The sequence below is a fragment of the Orycteropus afer genome, unplaced genomic scaffold (assembly GCF_000298275.1).
Source record: "Orycteropus afer afer isolate SDZICR_OR568_19922 unplaced genomic scaffold, OryAfe1.0 scaffold00111, whole genome shotgun sequence".
Lineage (NCBI taxonomy): Eukaryota > Metazoa > Chordata > Mammalia > Tubulidentata > Orycteropodidae > Orycteropus > Orycteropus afer.
Genome location: NW_006921698.1, coordinates 9294750 through 9308720, shown reverse-complemented (window position 1 = coordinate 9308720; position 13971 = coordinate 9294750). Strand labels below are relative to the sequence as shown.

The window sequence follows — 13971 nt, the reverse complement described above, 5'->3', positions numbered from 1 at the left end:
ACTTCTTCCTTCAGTACCTTTGGTTCTTGCTCAAATGCCATCTCCTGAAATGGATGAACATCAACCCGTTCTTTTTGGTACAGTAACTTTATATTCCTTCTATCTTCTTTTGATGTTTCCTGCATCATTCAACATATTGCCCATAGAATCTTTCAATATTGCAACTCAAGGCTTAAATTTTTTCTTCAGTTCTTACAACTTGAGAAATGCCAAGTGTGTTCTTCCCTTTTGGCTTTCCAACTCCATGTGTTTGCACATTTCATTATAGTAATTGATTTTGTATCCTCAAGCTGCTCTTTGAAATCTTCTGTTCAGCTCTTTTATCTTGTCAGTTCTTCCATTTGCTTTAACTACTCTTCATTCAAGGGCAAGTTTCAGAGTCTCTTCTGACATCTATTTTGGTCTTTTCTTCCTTTCTTGTCTTTTTTAATGACCTTTTGCTTTCTTCACAGATGATGCTCTTGATGTCATCCCACACAATTCCTCTGGTTTTTGGTCACTGGTTTCAATGCATCAAATATATTCTTTAGATGGTCTCTATATTCAGGAGGAATCTATTCAAGGTCATATTTTGACTCTTTTGGACTTGTTTTAATTTTCTTCAACTTGAACTTGCATATTAGCAGTTGATGGTCTGTTTCACAATCAGCTCCTGGCCTTGTTTTGGCTGAAGATACCGAGCTTTCCCATCTCCTCCTGCCACAGATATAGTCAGTCTGATTCCTGTGCACTTCATCTGCTGAGGTTCCCATGTATAGCCACCATTTGTGTTGCTGAAAACAGATATTTGCAATGAATAAGTCATTGGTCTCGCAAAATTCTGTCATGCGATCTCCAGCATTATTTCTATTACCAAGACCAAATTTTCCAAGTACCAATGTTTCTTCTTTGTTTCCAACTTTTGCATTCTTATCACTAGTGATAATCAGCACATCTTGATTGCATGTTTGGTTAATTTCAGATTGCAGAAGTTGGTAAAAATCTTCAGTTTCCTCATCTTTGGCTTTGGTGGTTGGTGTGTAAATTTGAATAATAGTAGTATTAACTGGTCTTCCTTGTAGGCGTACGGATATTACCCTATCACTAATAGCATCACACTTCAGGATAGATTTTGAAACATTCTTTGTGATGATGAATTGCTCTTCAGTTTGTCATTCCTGGCACAGTAGATCATATGGTTGTCTGATTCAAAATGGCCCAAACTGGTCCATTTCAGCTCACTAATGCTACAATGGGAGCTCTGGTAGCATAGTGTCTAAGGCACGTGACTGCTAATCAGGAGGCTGGCGGTTCAAACCCACCAGCCACTCCTTGGAAGGAAGGTTGGGCAATCTACTTCCATAGTGATACTGCCTCGGAAACCCAAAGAGGGGTCGCTGTGAGTCGGGTCCAACTTGATGGCACATAACAACAACAACAATGCCTAGAATATCAATCTTTATGCATTCCATTTCATTTTTGACAACTTCCAATTTTCCTAGATTCATACATTGTACATTCCATGTTCCAATTATTAATGGATATTTATAGCTGTTTTTTCTCATGCTGAGTCATGCCATATCAGCAAATGTAAGATCTGAAAGCTCTACTTTATCCATATCATTAAGGTTGGTTCTACTCTGATGAGTCAGCTCTAACCCAGTCATATTTTGAGTGCCTTCCAACCTTTCCAACCTGAGGGGTTCATCTTCCAGCACTCTATTGGACAATGTTTCAAGGCTATTCAGAAAGTTATCCTGTCATATATCAGACAGTGTTTCACCATCCCATTCTTTGAGAAGTGGATGGCCTCTTCCTTCTTCTGAGTCTGTCTCAGTCTGGAAGCTCTGTTATTCATCTAAGTCCCCAAATATACTTGACACTGGACATACAAATACACTTGGCAATAGACAAAGCCATGTCCTCTTAAGAATTCAAAATTCTTTGTAACTTTACCTTAGAATATATAGGTGGTTCGTTAATTCCTTCAGGTTCTAAAAGGCTCCCCTTAAGGTCATCTAAACAAGAATTTACTACAATGCTGCTAGCAGAGAGCTGATAGAATATATGAACTTCTCAAGATGCCGAACTGACCATTTAGGAATGAGGTAGACCTGCCAAATGATGGGCTCTGCACCTAACTAGTTACCTATTGTCACATGTTTTCTTGGTGCTTCTGTCTCCATCTGAATTCCTTTTAATATCCATGTCAGCATTGGGAGATATATTTGTTATTCTGATGAGTCACTGTGGGGAAGAACTGACAGTATGGCACAGCAAAAGCCAATACACCTGACAGTTAAACCAATTCTCTCAGAAGACAGACACAGTCTGATGGCAGACAGTGGAGAATGATTCATGTTCTCTTTGCTACTTAAATTATGATGGGATCACCAAATGGGGTCTCATCTAGATTAAGAGACAGCTTTGGAGAGAAACCAATCAGATGCATATACCTTCATAAGGTTTTCTGTTTGTGTAAGAGGACTATTCTCTGCAGGACAGTTGGGGTCTGACAGGTCAAAACTTGTTTCAGACATGGACCTAAGATATGAATCGCATCCTGATGCTCACATAAATACCCCAAATCTAATCTAACTACCATAGGAGTCTAATTTCCAGAATTACTAAAAAATTAATGTATGAAACAAACTGAAGGCATTTAAAAATAAATAAATATGCTGTATAGTATTTTTTGGGGATTGGAATTTGAAGTGGATCACATCAAGTAATCCCAAGGTGTCGCACTCAAGATAAAGGGCTGACCATTAAGCTAATATTGTAAAATTGCCAAAAGTCTGACCTTAAAAGATTCCTATTCCCGCCTTCCTCTTCCCTGCTGTGACTTGCCACCCTTTTCTGGGTGCAGGACTCTGGGGCCCCAAATGACACAGCATTTTTTTGGGCTGCTCTATATTGTCTGTCTCAGCAGAGCTCCCACAGGACTGGCTGATTCTATCCTCAAATGAAAAATTCCTCTGTCATTCCGCCTGGGCCAGACTTGGTGGGCTCCCAACTGTCAATCATAGAGGCTGAAGACACTTCTGGGACCAGCTTCTATGGTCACTCTAACCTAAGGAATAATCATATTGGAAGGAATTCCAGTCTCCCTGTGGACAACAGCTCCAAAGTAAGTAGGGGTATATACAGAGCTCTAAGATGCAGATAGCATTGTATCCTTGGCTTACACCTTCATGTGGTAGCTTTTTGCAAGGATTTTCAAGCCAAGCGTAGGGAAACTTTAAAAGGATTGTGCCCCAAGGGTAGCTAAACGACTGGGGTAACTGCAGATGTTTTGAATAGGTGCTTCAGTAGGTGGGCCTTAAGCCCATTTTTGCCTTTCTGGGCAGTACTGAGATGTCAATGATACAATGCTCTGAATATGGAACAACCCAGTTCACAAATCCCATTCTTCAGGAGCCAAAAGCCTTGGTTTATGGGTGCCAAATGCACCACTCTGTCCCCTAACCCGAAAGTCTGTGATACCTTCGTTCTCCTCCAGCTTCCGAATATGGCGCAGGACAGGCTGCAGATTCATGTAGAGGCGATGGCTGTTGCTCAGGAGTTGCAGGAGGTGTCTGGAGCGCATGGGGCACCCCGTGTAGTAGATGAGTTTCCTGGCTGAGGGCAAGCCATCTGGCAAAATCTCAAATTTCTTACCCTGTGCAGAGACAGCATGAATCAAATTCAGAAGGATACATCTCTGATTTTCAAGATCCCCTTTGTTGTCTATTTAGTAGGAAAACCATAGACTTAGAAATAGCTGTACAAGGCTGTATTTAAAATTCCCTGAGGGATAAATCATTGTTTTCCCTTTCAAAAATGTCACAGGACCAAGGATTACCAAAAATTCTGGTAAACACTGAGTGTAAGACAGTTGACGAGTGTCTGTGGTGTGTCTTGCCAGTCAGGCCATTTGCATGATGGAGAAGGAAAGGGCCCATATGAAAGCATCCTTAAATGTAACCCTTACACCCTAAATCAGCAAACAAGAGGACAGAAATTCTAGAAGGGATTAATGTACCCAAATATTTATTGAAACACTCATTATATGCTAAACACTGGGCTAAGTGCTGACAAAATAACAGTGAATAAGACAGACAAGGTCCTTATCCTCATGGAGCTATATCCTGGTAAGGAAGACAGTATATAAACACATAAAGTAAGTATAGTTTATGATAAATTCTGAAAAGGAAATAAATAAGGAGTTATGATAGTGAACAATATAGAACACCTAATTTGGGGTTAAGTGGGGTTAAGTGAAAACGGGAAACTTTTCTAGCCAGCAAAAAGAAGGAGCTGAAAACTAAAGGGACTATTGCAGGGATGAAGTGAGAAAGAGAAAAACTGCTATTAGTAGAGATGTAAGTAATTCCATTTTATTCTTAACTTAAATCTGGTATCATTAACATAAATTTCTAAGTTGAGGGTAAAAGTGTGGCAAAGCTCCTAATAGTCATGAGATATGCCTTTAACTTTGCTAATAGTGAATAGGGCAATAGGATTACAAAAAGAAATATTCCAGATGGAATGATTTTTAGCCGGAGGGGAGAGATAAGGCTCAGAGGGAGGCATATTTCTAACTACACACCTCAAAGTCCATACAAAGAAACATGGCTCTGTATAACCCAGATAGGGATGGGATTTTGTATCTCTGCGTTTTTTATTTTAAAGGACTCACCAAACAAAATAAAAAACAAAAATAACCAAACCCACTGCCATTGAGTTGATTCTGACCATAGCCACCCCCGTGGGGCTTCCAAGGCTGTACATCTTTATGGAAGTAGATTGCTTCATCTTCCTTTTGCAGAGCACCTGGTGGGTTTGAACCACTGACTTTCTGGTTAGCAAACAAATGCCTTACCCACTATACCACCAGAGCTCCTTAAAGGACTCACCAGAGGGTCTCAAATGTGAGAATTGTAATAACTAAGCAGTAAGTGTATATCAACTCATTTAATCCTCACATTAAGTTTATGGGGGAGAAGTTGATTATTCTTGTTTTAGAACAAAGAAACCAAGGCACAGAGAGGTTAAATAACTTGCCCAAGGGCACACAGTCAGGCAGAGCTGGATGGCTGCAAGAATCATCTGGGAACCTTGTCAAAACAGATTCTTGGTGTCACTCCAGACCCTCTGAATCAAAAATCTCTTAGTGTAGGAAGACGAGGCCCAGAAATATGTATCTTAAACAAGTCCTCAGATGATTCAACTTGATTCAGGAACCACTGTGTCCAGGACCTTAAAAAACTCAATTTCAAAATTCCATTTTATTAATTCTTAATTTGGGATATGAAAAGGTAAGTAGGGTTATACTTTGCTGAGTTTCAAGGAGCTCTGATCCTTTCACAAAGAGCTTGAACAAGAGCGAGCCAGTGAGGAGGAGGTAGGTAAAGTCCCATTTAATGTGTGAGTAAAGTAAAATCAGATTGAATTGCACCTAAGTAATTAAAGTAATGTGAAGTCAGAGACAGGTCTTTTGACTCACAGGAAGTGTGGAGTCAGTGCCCACATTCTACTTGGCAATATACTCTCTTATTTATATAGGTCATCTTCCTTACAGGAGAGAAACACACATGTTCAAATTCTTATCTTTAGAACCTTACCAAAAAAATGGATATATTTGGCAAGGTAGACAAACACCTGGGGGAAAAAGTCAAGAATTTGCTCTAATAAAAGAAAATGTATCATTCTCACTATTCTAAAAATAAAAGTACTTTTCCAGTTAAGAACTGCAGAACTTCTTTATAATGAGGAGTTTCAAATAGATAATAACAGAAACACCTTTTTATATCATTATTTATTCTTTGCTCAAAAGTAACTTGCAGAAGTGGCCAACTCCCACACTAAGAGTAATTGATGTCTGATTACAGCTTTCTGTTTTCTATTCCCTCCGCTGAAGGTTTTTTAAATAATTCTAATTGATGAACTCATCTTGGACTTTTCCCACCACATTTCTTCTGCAACTGGAATAAATCAAAGTATTACGATGGGGGCCAGATACACAAATTAATCATTTCTTCTGCTATAAGGTTCTTTGATTTTAAGCTCGTTACTGATATGAATGATAAGGATTATAATACATGCATAAGAATACAAGAATTGAAGGTAATTACCTTCAATTTCATCTTTTTTAAAACATCAACTTTTGTGCTTGGGACAATATTATTCAATAAAAACAAACTAAAGTAATTACAGAAGTTCACAAAAACAAGTAACTAATGAGTCACTCTTGTTAGTCAGTTACTGGACTTACCACAAACACCAACTTTCCAACATTTGTCCAGGGGAAATCATAAAGTAATTGTTTTTCTTCATCTAAATTCTGTGGAAAGAATTACAATGCATATAGAGTTACCGGGAAAATTGACAGACTCTAAACTGCTCTCACTTCTCTCCTAGAAAACTACAATACAGTAATTAAAATCTGAAAATGATCCCTAACTCTCTTTGGAGAAGTACAGACAGTAATTAAAAGATCAGTGAATATAATTCTATACCTTCTGGTTCCTGAGTGGCTGCATTAACTGGCCCTTTCTAAGGCAATCTTTCCCTTTTGGCCCATTTCTAAATTTAAATAAAAAGTCCGGAAGACTTGAACATTAGAGTGATAAGATAAAACACCCAGCCTTTCATAATTGGATATCTAGCCTACATCAAAGGTAAGATATCCTTATATTCTGTGTCTGCAGAGAGAGTCTCTACCCCCTGTTGATGGCTGTAGGATAACACAATCCCACTGCAAAAGGCAACTACTACTTATGCAGGGAACAAGTTTTATCAGAAAAGTAACAGAAATTAAAATGTCTAGTTAGGTACTATAATAAATGCAATTTCCCGCCCCCCCCCCCACAGTTATGGATACTCCAGAGGATAAAGGAAACTATTTACAATCACTGACACTTAGAAAGGAAAATGCTTGGATATTGGTGGTCTTTTAGTGATCTGTTAGTGATGAACCTGGGCTATTCTTTGGCTTAATTTTCTGTTATAGAGAATTTATTACTGTCTAGAATCAGACTGACTCACTTCATTCAACCCATATCATCTGCTCTGCTAGACAAATAAGAAGTAATGGCCCATCAATGGCCAGAAATGAACCATTTAACCTACAGCAGAACCACACAGGCCCACTATAAATGTAAAATATGGTTTGTACCATTTGTCATTTATTTTCCATTTACCAACCTGAAAAATCTGTATTCCCCGCATTGTCAATCCAAGGGTCAGTGAAGCTTCAATTTCTCTTTTATCCTGTAGGAATAAAATTTTATGAAAAAGAATATTTTTCTTTTACAAAGAACCAAAAAGACAGGACTGGAAAGTTTTTGACTTAAAATAACCAAGTCTTTCCACATCTCTACTTTTCCACAAGATTTAAGGCCATGAGCACATATTACATCAATAACGGTGTATTTTAATTTGAAAATACTGGATATTTCAAAGTATCAGTGTTTTCACTATATTATAAATATTTTCATGTCTGACAATATTCTACTTATATTATTGAGAACTCTAGTAAACAAGATGATTTTTACTGCTTTTGCATCATTGGATTTTTAAAAACCTTCCATCTAATAATGTATGATCTTTTCTTAGAGGTCAGAATCTTTAATCTAATGTCACTGTTGTATTCTGAGATGCACTAGACTTTATATGTCTAAAACTGGGTAAATATCCCAACTCTGAAGCCAAAATTAGAGCCAGGTTACTAAAACATTTAAGGCTCTCTCATGAACATAGAAAAGAAAGCTTTAAAAAGCTTTATATTCAGTTAGTTTGGAAAAAAAAAAAACTTTTTTTAAGAGGTTCAATTATCATTTGCCAATACTCCTCGGAAGGAAGGTTGGGCAATCTACTTCTGTAGTGATACTGCCTCGGAAACCCAAGGAGGGGTCGCTATGAGTCGGATCCGACTTAACAGCATATAGCAGCAACAACAACAACAATATGATATATTTTCTACCAACTAAATCATAATCCATAACAAGTACAGACTACTAGGAATATAAGGAAAAACATTCCACAGAAATGCACTCTTAAATGCGGTCACTTTTTTTTTTAAATTGTGATTTGGGTGAAAGTTTACAAAAATACATTTTCCATACAGCAGTTCATACGCATTTTGTTTCTTGGCATTGACTGCAATCCCCATAATGTAACAGCTCTCGTCCCACTTCCTTCCTTGATTACCCTTTCCGCGTGTCCTTTTTTCCTATGCATTCCTGCTCTCTGAGCTATCTCCTTGTGCAAACACTGCCCTTCTGATCTCCTATGGTTGACAGTTCTAAGGAGTGTAGCTACGTGGTGTAAATATTTGCCTTATATGCCTGGCTATTGTTTGGATAGAAGCCTTGAAAATAAGTTCAATTCCAGGCTTGAAGAATGACTAGGGGCTATAGTCTCAGGGGTTTTAAAAGTTTCTATCAGACCAGTAAGTCTGTCTTTTTTTATGATTTTGGTCATGTCTTTTAAGTATTCATCTATAATGAGTGAAGGAGTAGTCATGGATTTCAATATAGAAGATAACTAAAATTACCTGGTAACTTATTTTTTCATTATGAAATTTCTTAATAAAAACAATAAATGACTATATATACATCTTTATTACGTTTAGTGCCAGTTTTCCCAAGAACATAGAAAGAAATATTTTTAGAAAATGCACCCACACCTGGTACAGTGTGTGAGAAGCTATAGCCTATTTTCACTATATGGGCTGGTTTTTCCAACTAATATATTTTTACAAGAAAGATACACACAGTATAGGTTTAACAGGAGAAACCAATCCATCACTGTATGAGTTTAGGCCAATTTCCCTTTCAGAGCCGTGCTGACTGCTTCCGGAAATAAGATTGTGCTCATAAAAATCCTGGTTGTACGTGTGTGGTAGGAGTATATATACTTCACTAAAGGATTCCTTAAGGTGCTCTGTGGTACAGTGCCTAAGGTATTTGCTGCTAACAGAAGGTTGGCAGTTCAAACCCACCAGCTATGCTGTGGAAGGAAATGGGGCAATCTATTTCTTAATAGGGTTCTTTAGAATAGCAACCTCCCCTAGCAAATAAAGCAATAGGCAATTGATATTTATTGAGCATTCACTAATGTGCCAGGCATACCACTTAGTTATTTCAGATTCATTATCTCATTGAATCCTCCCAACCTTGTAAAGTGTCTGCTATCATTCTCACTTAATAGATGGCCTAGGATTATAGTTATATTTGCCTAGGATCCCAATGATAGTGATAGTAACCTAGGGTTTCTAATTGATATCTGATTTCAAAACCACATTTTTCTCAATATAGTATTCAGATTTCTAACCCATTTTAAAATATAAACTGATTGTCAAAATGTCATTTCTTTGCATTTTCTCATAATACATATACACCATAAATTGAGGTATATGAACAGAGTCACAAATGAAACATCTCAAAGTAAAAACAAAAACAAAAACCCTCTGTCCTTTAGGAATTTAGCCAAAGAGATCTTATGGAACTCAAAAATGCCTTTCAAGGATGACAGGGCTTTAGCAATGCATCTCTTGGGCCTTTAAAGTTTTCTGAACCAGCCAGGAAGACTGTCTACCAATATATCCAAAGCACAGTCTAGTTTCCCATGGTCTAGTTATGCTAATCTCACTATAAAGAGGATAGTGGAGATAGCAAGCATCATCATTGTAGTAGCTGTAGTAGTAACAGCAGCAAGTACATCATGTTTAACATGTGCTGGGCACTGTTTTAAGTACTTTTCATCCATTAACTCCTTCAGTCTTCAATAATTCTAAAACGTAAGTATATTACTGCTTCCATATGGGGAAACTGAGGCATAGAGAGGTCAAGTAATTTGCCTAAAGTCACAGAGCAAAGCTGGAATTCAATTCCAGGCATTCAAGACCAATAGACCAAGATCTTGATTTCTCATTTGGTTTGACAACGTACCTTTGAGTGCTTAAAAGCAGGAATTCAAGACTTCTTACCAATGAAATGGGACTACTTGTGGGATAAGAATGGGGAGTGAGGAGGAGGAAGGGGAAAGGAAGACAAGATGACAATAAATTGTAGCTTGAGTGATTCCCTGCAGAGCCCAACCCAAGTTGTTATTGTGTGTGATCTCCAATGCAGGATGGAAATAGGAAGCCAGATGACAAACAAGACAAAAAACAGAGTAGTAAACTTCAGAGTGGGAGCCAAGTGGTGTGGTTTAAGCAGAAAGGCAGTGATGTCAAGACCTGAATTGAATACTGGCTCTGAGCCATCAACAAGTTTTGTGATCTTCGATGAATTTTTTAACCTCCCTAAATCTTAAGTTTCCTAGCCTATTAAATGAAGATTACAAATCCTGTTGTGAGGATTTTTAAAAAAATAAAAGTTGACTAATAAATACCAGTTACTGGTTACTGTCATGTCACTTCTAATTCATAGTAACCTTACAGGACAGAACAGAACTCCCTCATGGAATTTACAAGGCTGTAATCTTTAAGGTCTGGTAGCATAGTGGCTAAAGCACTTGACTGCTAACCAGAAGGCTGGTGGTTCAAACCCACCAACCACTCCTCGGAAGGAAGGTTAGGCAATCCTATTTCCATAGTGATACTGCCTTGGAAACCCAAGGAGGGGTCGCTATGAGTCGGGGCCGACTCGACGGCACATAACAACAACAACAACAATCTTTAAGGAAGCAGACTGTCACATCTTTCTTCCGTAGAGCAGCTGGTGGGTTCCAACTGCCAACCCTTCAGTTAACAGCTAAACTCTTAACCATTGCACCATTGCCTGATAATCACAGTACTTAATAAACATTAGCAGTTGTGGTAACATTCTTTTTATCTATGGATACAATGTAGGTACAGCTTCACTTTGAAGAACATAAAAAATTAGGATGAAACAAGTTGCAAATGTTATTCCTCCAAGCATAAAAGCAGATTTGAGGAAGAGATAGATAACTATTCCAAAATAACTAAAAAGCTAGATTAACAATTTAGTCATTTGTTATCTCATTATTGAACGCACTGCTGTCAAGTCAATTTGACTCATAGCGACCCCTCCTTGGGTTTCCGAGGCAGTATCTACAGAAGTAGGTTGCCTAATCTCATTATTAGGACCATTTAAAAAAATACCACATCATCCTGATTCCAGGCCAGAAAAAAAGCACTACTGCTTCCAAGACTGATCTAGTATAATAAATAGCAGTTCAAATGATATTCTTTTAAAAAACCTGTTAGAAGATGAAGTAATAACTTCCAATAAAATAAAGTCAAGAAGGTATTTTTTTTTCCTCAAAAGTTGCATATTTTTTGCCATTTTATACCTTATACAATCTGTAGTAATGAACAGCGACATCATCTAGTCGGACGGCCTCTTTGATGTATTTAAGATGAGCCTCGGAAGCTGTCAGTGCAAACTGATCTTTGTGCATGTTTGGAATGTGCTTCAGGATGTACTCCTTCCCTCTCTTGGAAACAACCTGTTGGAATACAAGGGATGTGCAATGCAACATTTGTTGGACGGATGTAAGTACTACCCACATCTCCAAAATGATGAAAGGGAGAGAACCTAAAATAAGCCATGTAAATTGGCTAACTTCCATAGAAAATTCCCACTATTATCGTGTTTTCACTATCTGTTATGTTACTAGGCTGAATCAGCTAATATTAGAAAATTATTAAGTCAATTTTGCTGTAGTGCTATGTACCTAAGAAGAAAAATCACAAGAAATGGAAAAAATATACCCTCTTGCCTTTAAAATCACCAACAAGAAAAAACATCCAAACTTGGATAATTTTGTACACATTGTTTGTACTTGCAAAATCATCGGTATCATGAAATGTATCTACTGTCTGTACATCTTCAGGTTCTGCATCCTACTTAACTCCTCTAAAATTACAGTCACAAAGTGGGAAGTTCTGAATGTCGATCCAAAATAGGCAGGAGACTGGGAAGAATTCTGTGAAACATTTTTGATTCCTGCAGAAGTGGCTGAATATGAACATTCTAGTTGAGTATGCATAACAAAACAGTATCATTAAACCTTCATTACAATTCACAGTGGCTAAGGTTTTCATTGGACAGTGGTGTAAGCCTTTAGATGACAAAAATATATAATATGCAGCAGCTGTAGGCTAAGAGAGAGGTGTTGATTAATCTGATTTCATAATATGGAAAGAATTATGCAAAGTGAACAAAAAGAGTAAAGCTTAAAATGATCAGGATGAAAAAAGAATTTTTAAGTTTTAAAATATATCTTTGTAGATACTGACATTTTGTTTCTTCTTATTGAATATTTTACAGTTAATTAAACATGTTGAATTATTGTAGCAGCTGATTACCAAGGTTCATTACAAATTTTTCTTTCTAGAATCCTAGTACTTATATGGAGATGACCTAAATCATCACCAACCTCTTTTCAGGCCAAGAACACATAAAAAATAACACTTATAAGAGCACTGAAGTACATAGTTTTGGCTATCCCAAAAGTGGAGGAGACTGGTAACTTGGCACACTAGGTACCAGAACACACCAGTTAGGACCTGTGGTTCAAATTACCCAGATTCAGTGAATTCTTGAGGATAAATACGTAATGTAAATAACTGGCTAATTTTGATCCAATACATATTGGTATGTAAAAATCTTTCATGGTTTCTCTTCAAGAACATAAGTTCTTTAAGTCTGTTAACAAAAACTTCCTTTATTAACCACCACCATGTAAAGTACTGAAAAAGTAGAAAAGGCTAAGTTAATCTTCCTTTACTGGGGGGCAAGAGACAAACAGATTGTTTGGAAATATAAGATGTAAAACAGTGTGACACACTTATCTCCATGGACTTATTAAGCCCAGAGGAGGGACACTGGACATCTAGACAGCGTGCCCACAGGGAACCACATTGGAGCAGAGTCTTCGAGGATTAGTAGGAGTTAGCTAGGTGAAGGGCTTCAGAGTCTAAAGGAACTCCAAGAAGGAAAGCTAGGAATTGTGAAACACTACAGTAGGTATGGGAAGATATAAACTTCTGGATGTTACTATGGCATAAGGTTCAAAGTGCAAGACAATCAGAAAGGAAACCAAAAACACTGGCAGGGACCACATCCTGGAGAGGTTACAGGTCATGCTTGGGAGCCTGGGCCTCACACTGCACAGTTAACAAGAAGAAGTAGAATCATCTCATCTGTAAGCTGTGGAGTAAAGACTGAAGCATGGACAAACCTCCAAAATAGTGCTTGCAAAGCACAGATAGGACCAGAACCTGGGCAATGGTAGGGAAAATTGCTGTGTGGGATAAACATCTAGAAAGTTAACAACAGTAGGAACAGAAATACAAGAAAATGTTATTTCGTAAGCTGGTGATGGGTAATCAAATGTTTGTTAGAGGATATTGTAGTTGAATGGATGGGGGAGGTGGAAAGACAGGTGAAAAGGGGAGTCCTGTATAACTCTCAAGTTTATGGGTGACTGAGTGGATAGCAGTGTCACTTGCTGAGATTGGGAACATAGCAGAAATACATAAAATTGAAGTAGGAAGAAGATGAACTTAATTTGAGACATTTCGAGTTTGAAGTGCTTACGCACAGCCACCTGTAACATGGATACAGGGGAGACAGACATACTTGGGAGTTGCCAGCATGTAGATAGCTATGAAAATCACTGAGATCTCCCAAGATGTGAGTGAGTGGTTAAGTGTCATTGGATTTGGCAAAATGAAAGTTACCTCGGGGTGAGCACCATTAGTGGAATGTGGGAAAAGAAGGAACGTGGAAAATGGGTTGGGAATATATTGGGAAGTAAAGAAATTACATGTGTTCACTGCTCTTTGAGAAGCTTTACTGAGAAGGGAAGGCAAAAACAGTAGTTCTTCTCTTCTTGCCCTCCTTTCTTTCCTGAGGATGAGTGGGTGAGAACTAAACAAATTTCTTATGTTCTTATTGAAGAAGAATCAGTTTAATAGAGAGGTAGAACAGCATCCGGCAAGATGGCGGACTAGGCAGAAAGACTGCACAGACC

The 13971-nt window shown here is 37.9% G+C and overlaps 1 protein-coding gene across 1 annotated transcript in view; it reads right to left on the bottom strand.

Moving 5' to 3' along the window:
• FRMD6 (FERM domain containing 6) overlaps window positions 1-13971 on the bottom strand; it is a 70808-nt gene that overhangs the window by 15564 nt on the left and 41273 nt on the right. The window contains exons 6-9 of the mRNA XM_007943705.2: window positions 11284-11439; window positions 7168-7233; window positions 6236-6304; window positions 3466-3640 (exon numbers count right to left, since the gene is read on the bottom strand). Coding sequence (XP_007941896.1) covers window positions 3466-3640; window positions 6236-6304; window positions 7168-7233; window positions 11284-11439 — 466 coding nt within the window. The remainder of the gene's footprint in view (window positions 1-3465; window positions 3641-6235; window positions 6305-7167; window positions 7234-11283; window positions 11440-13971) is intronic.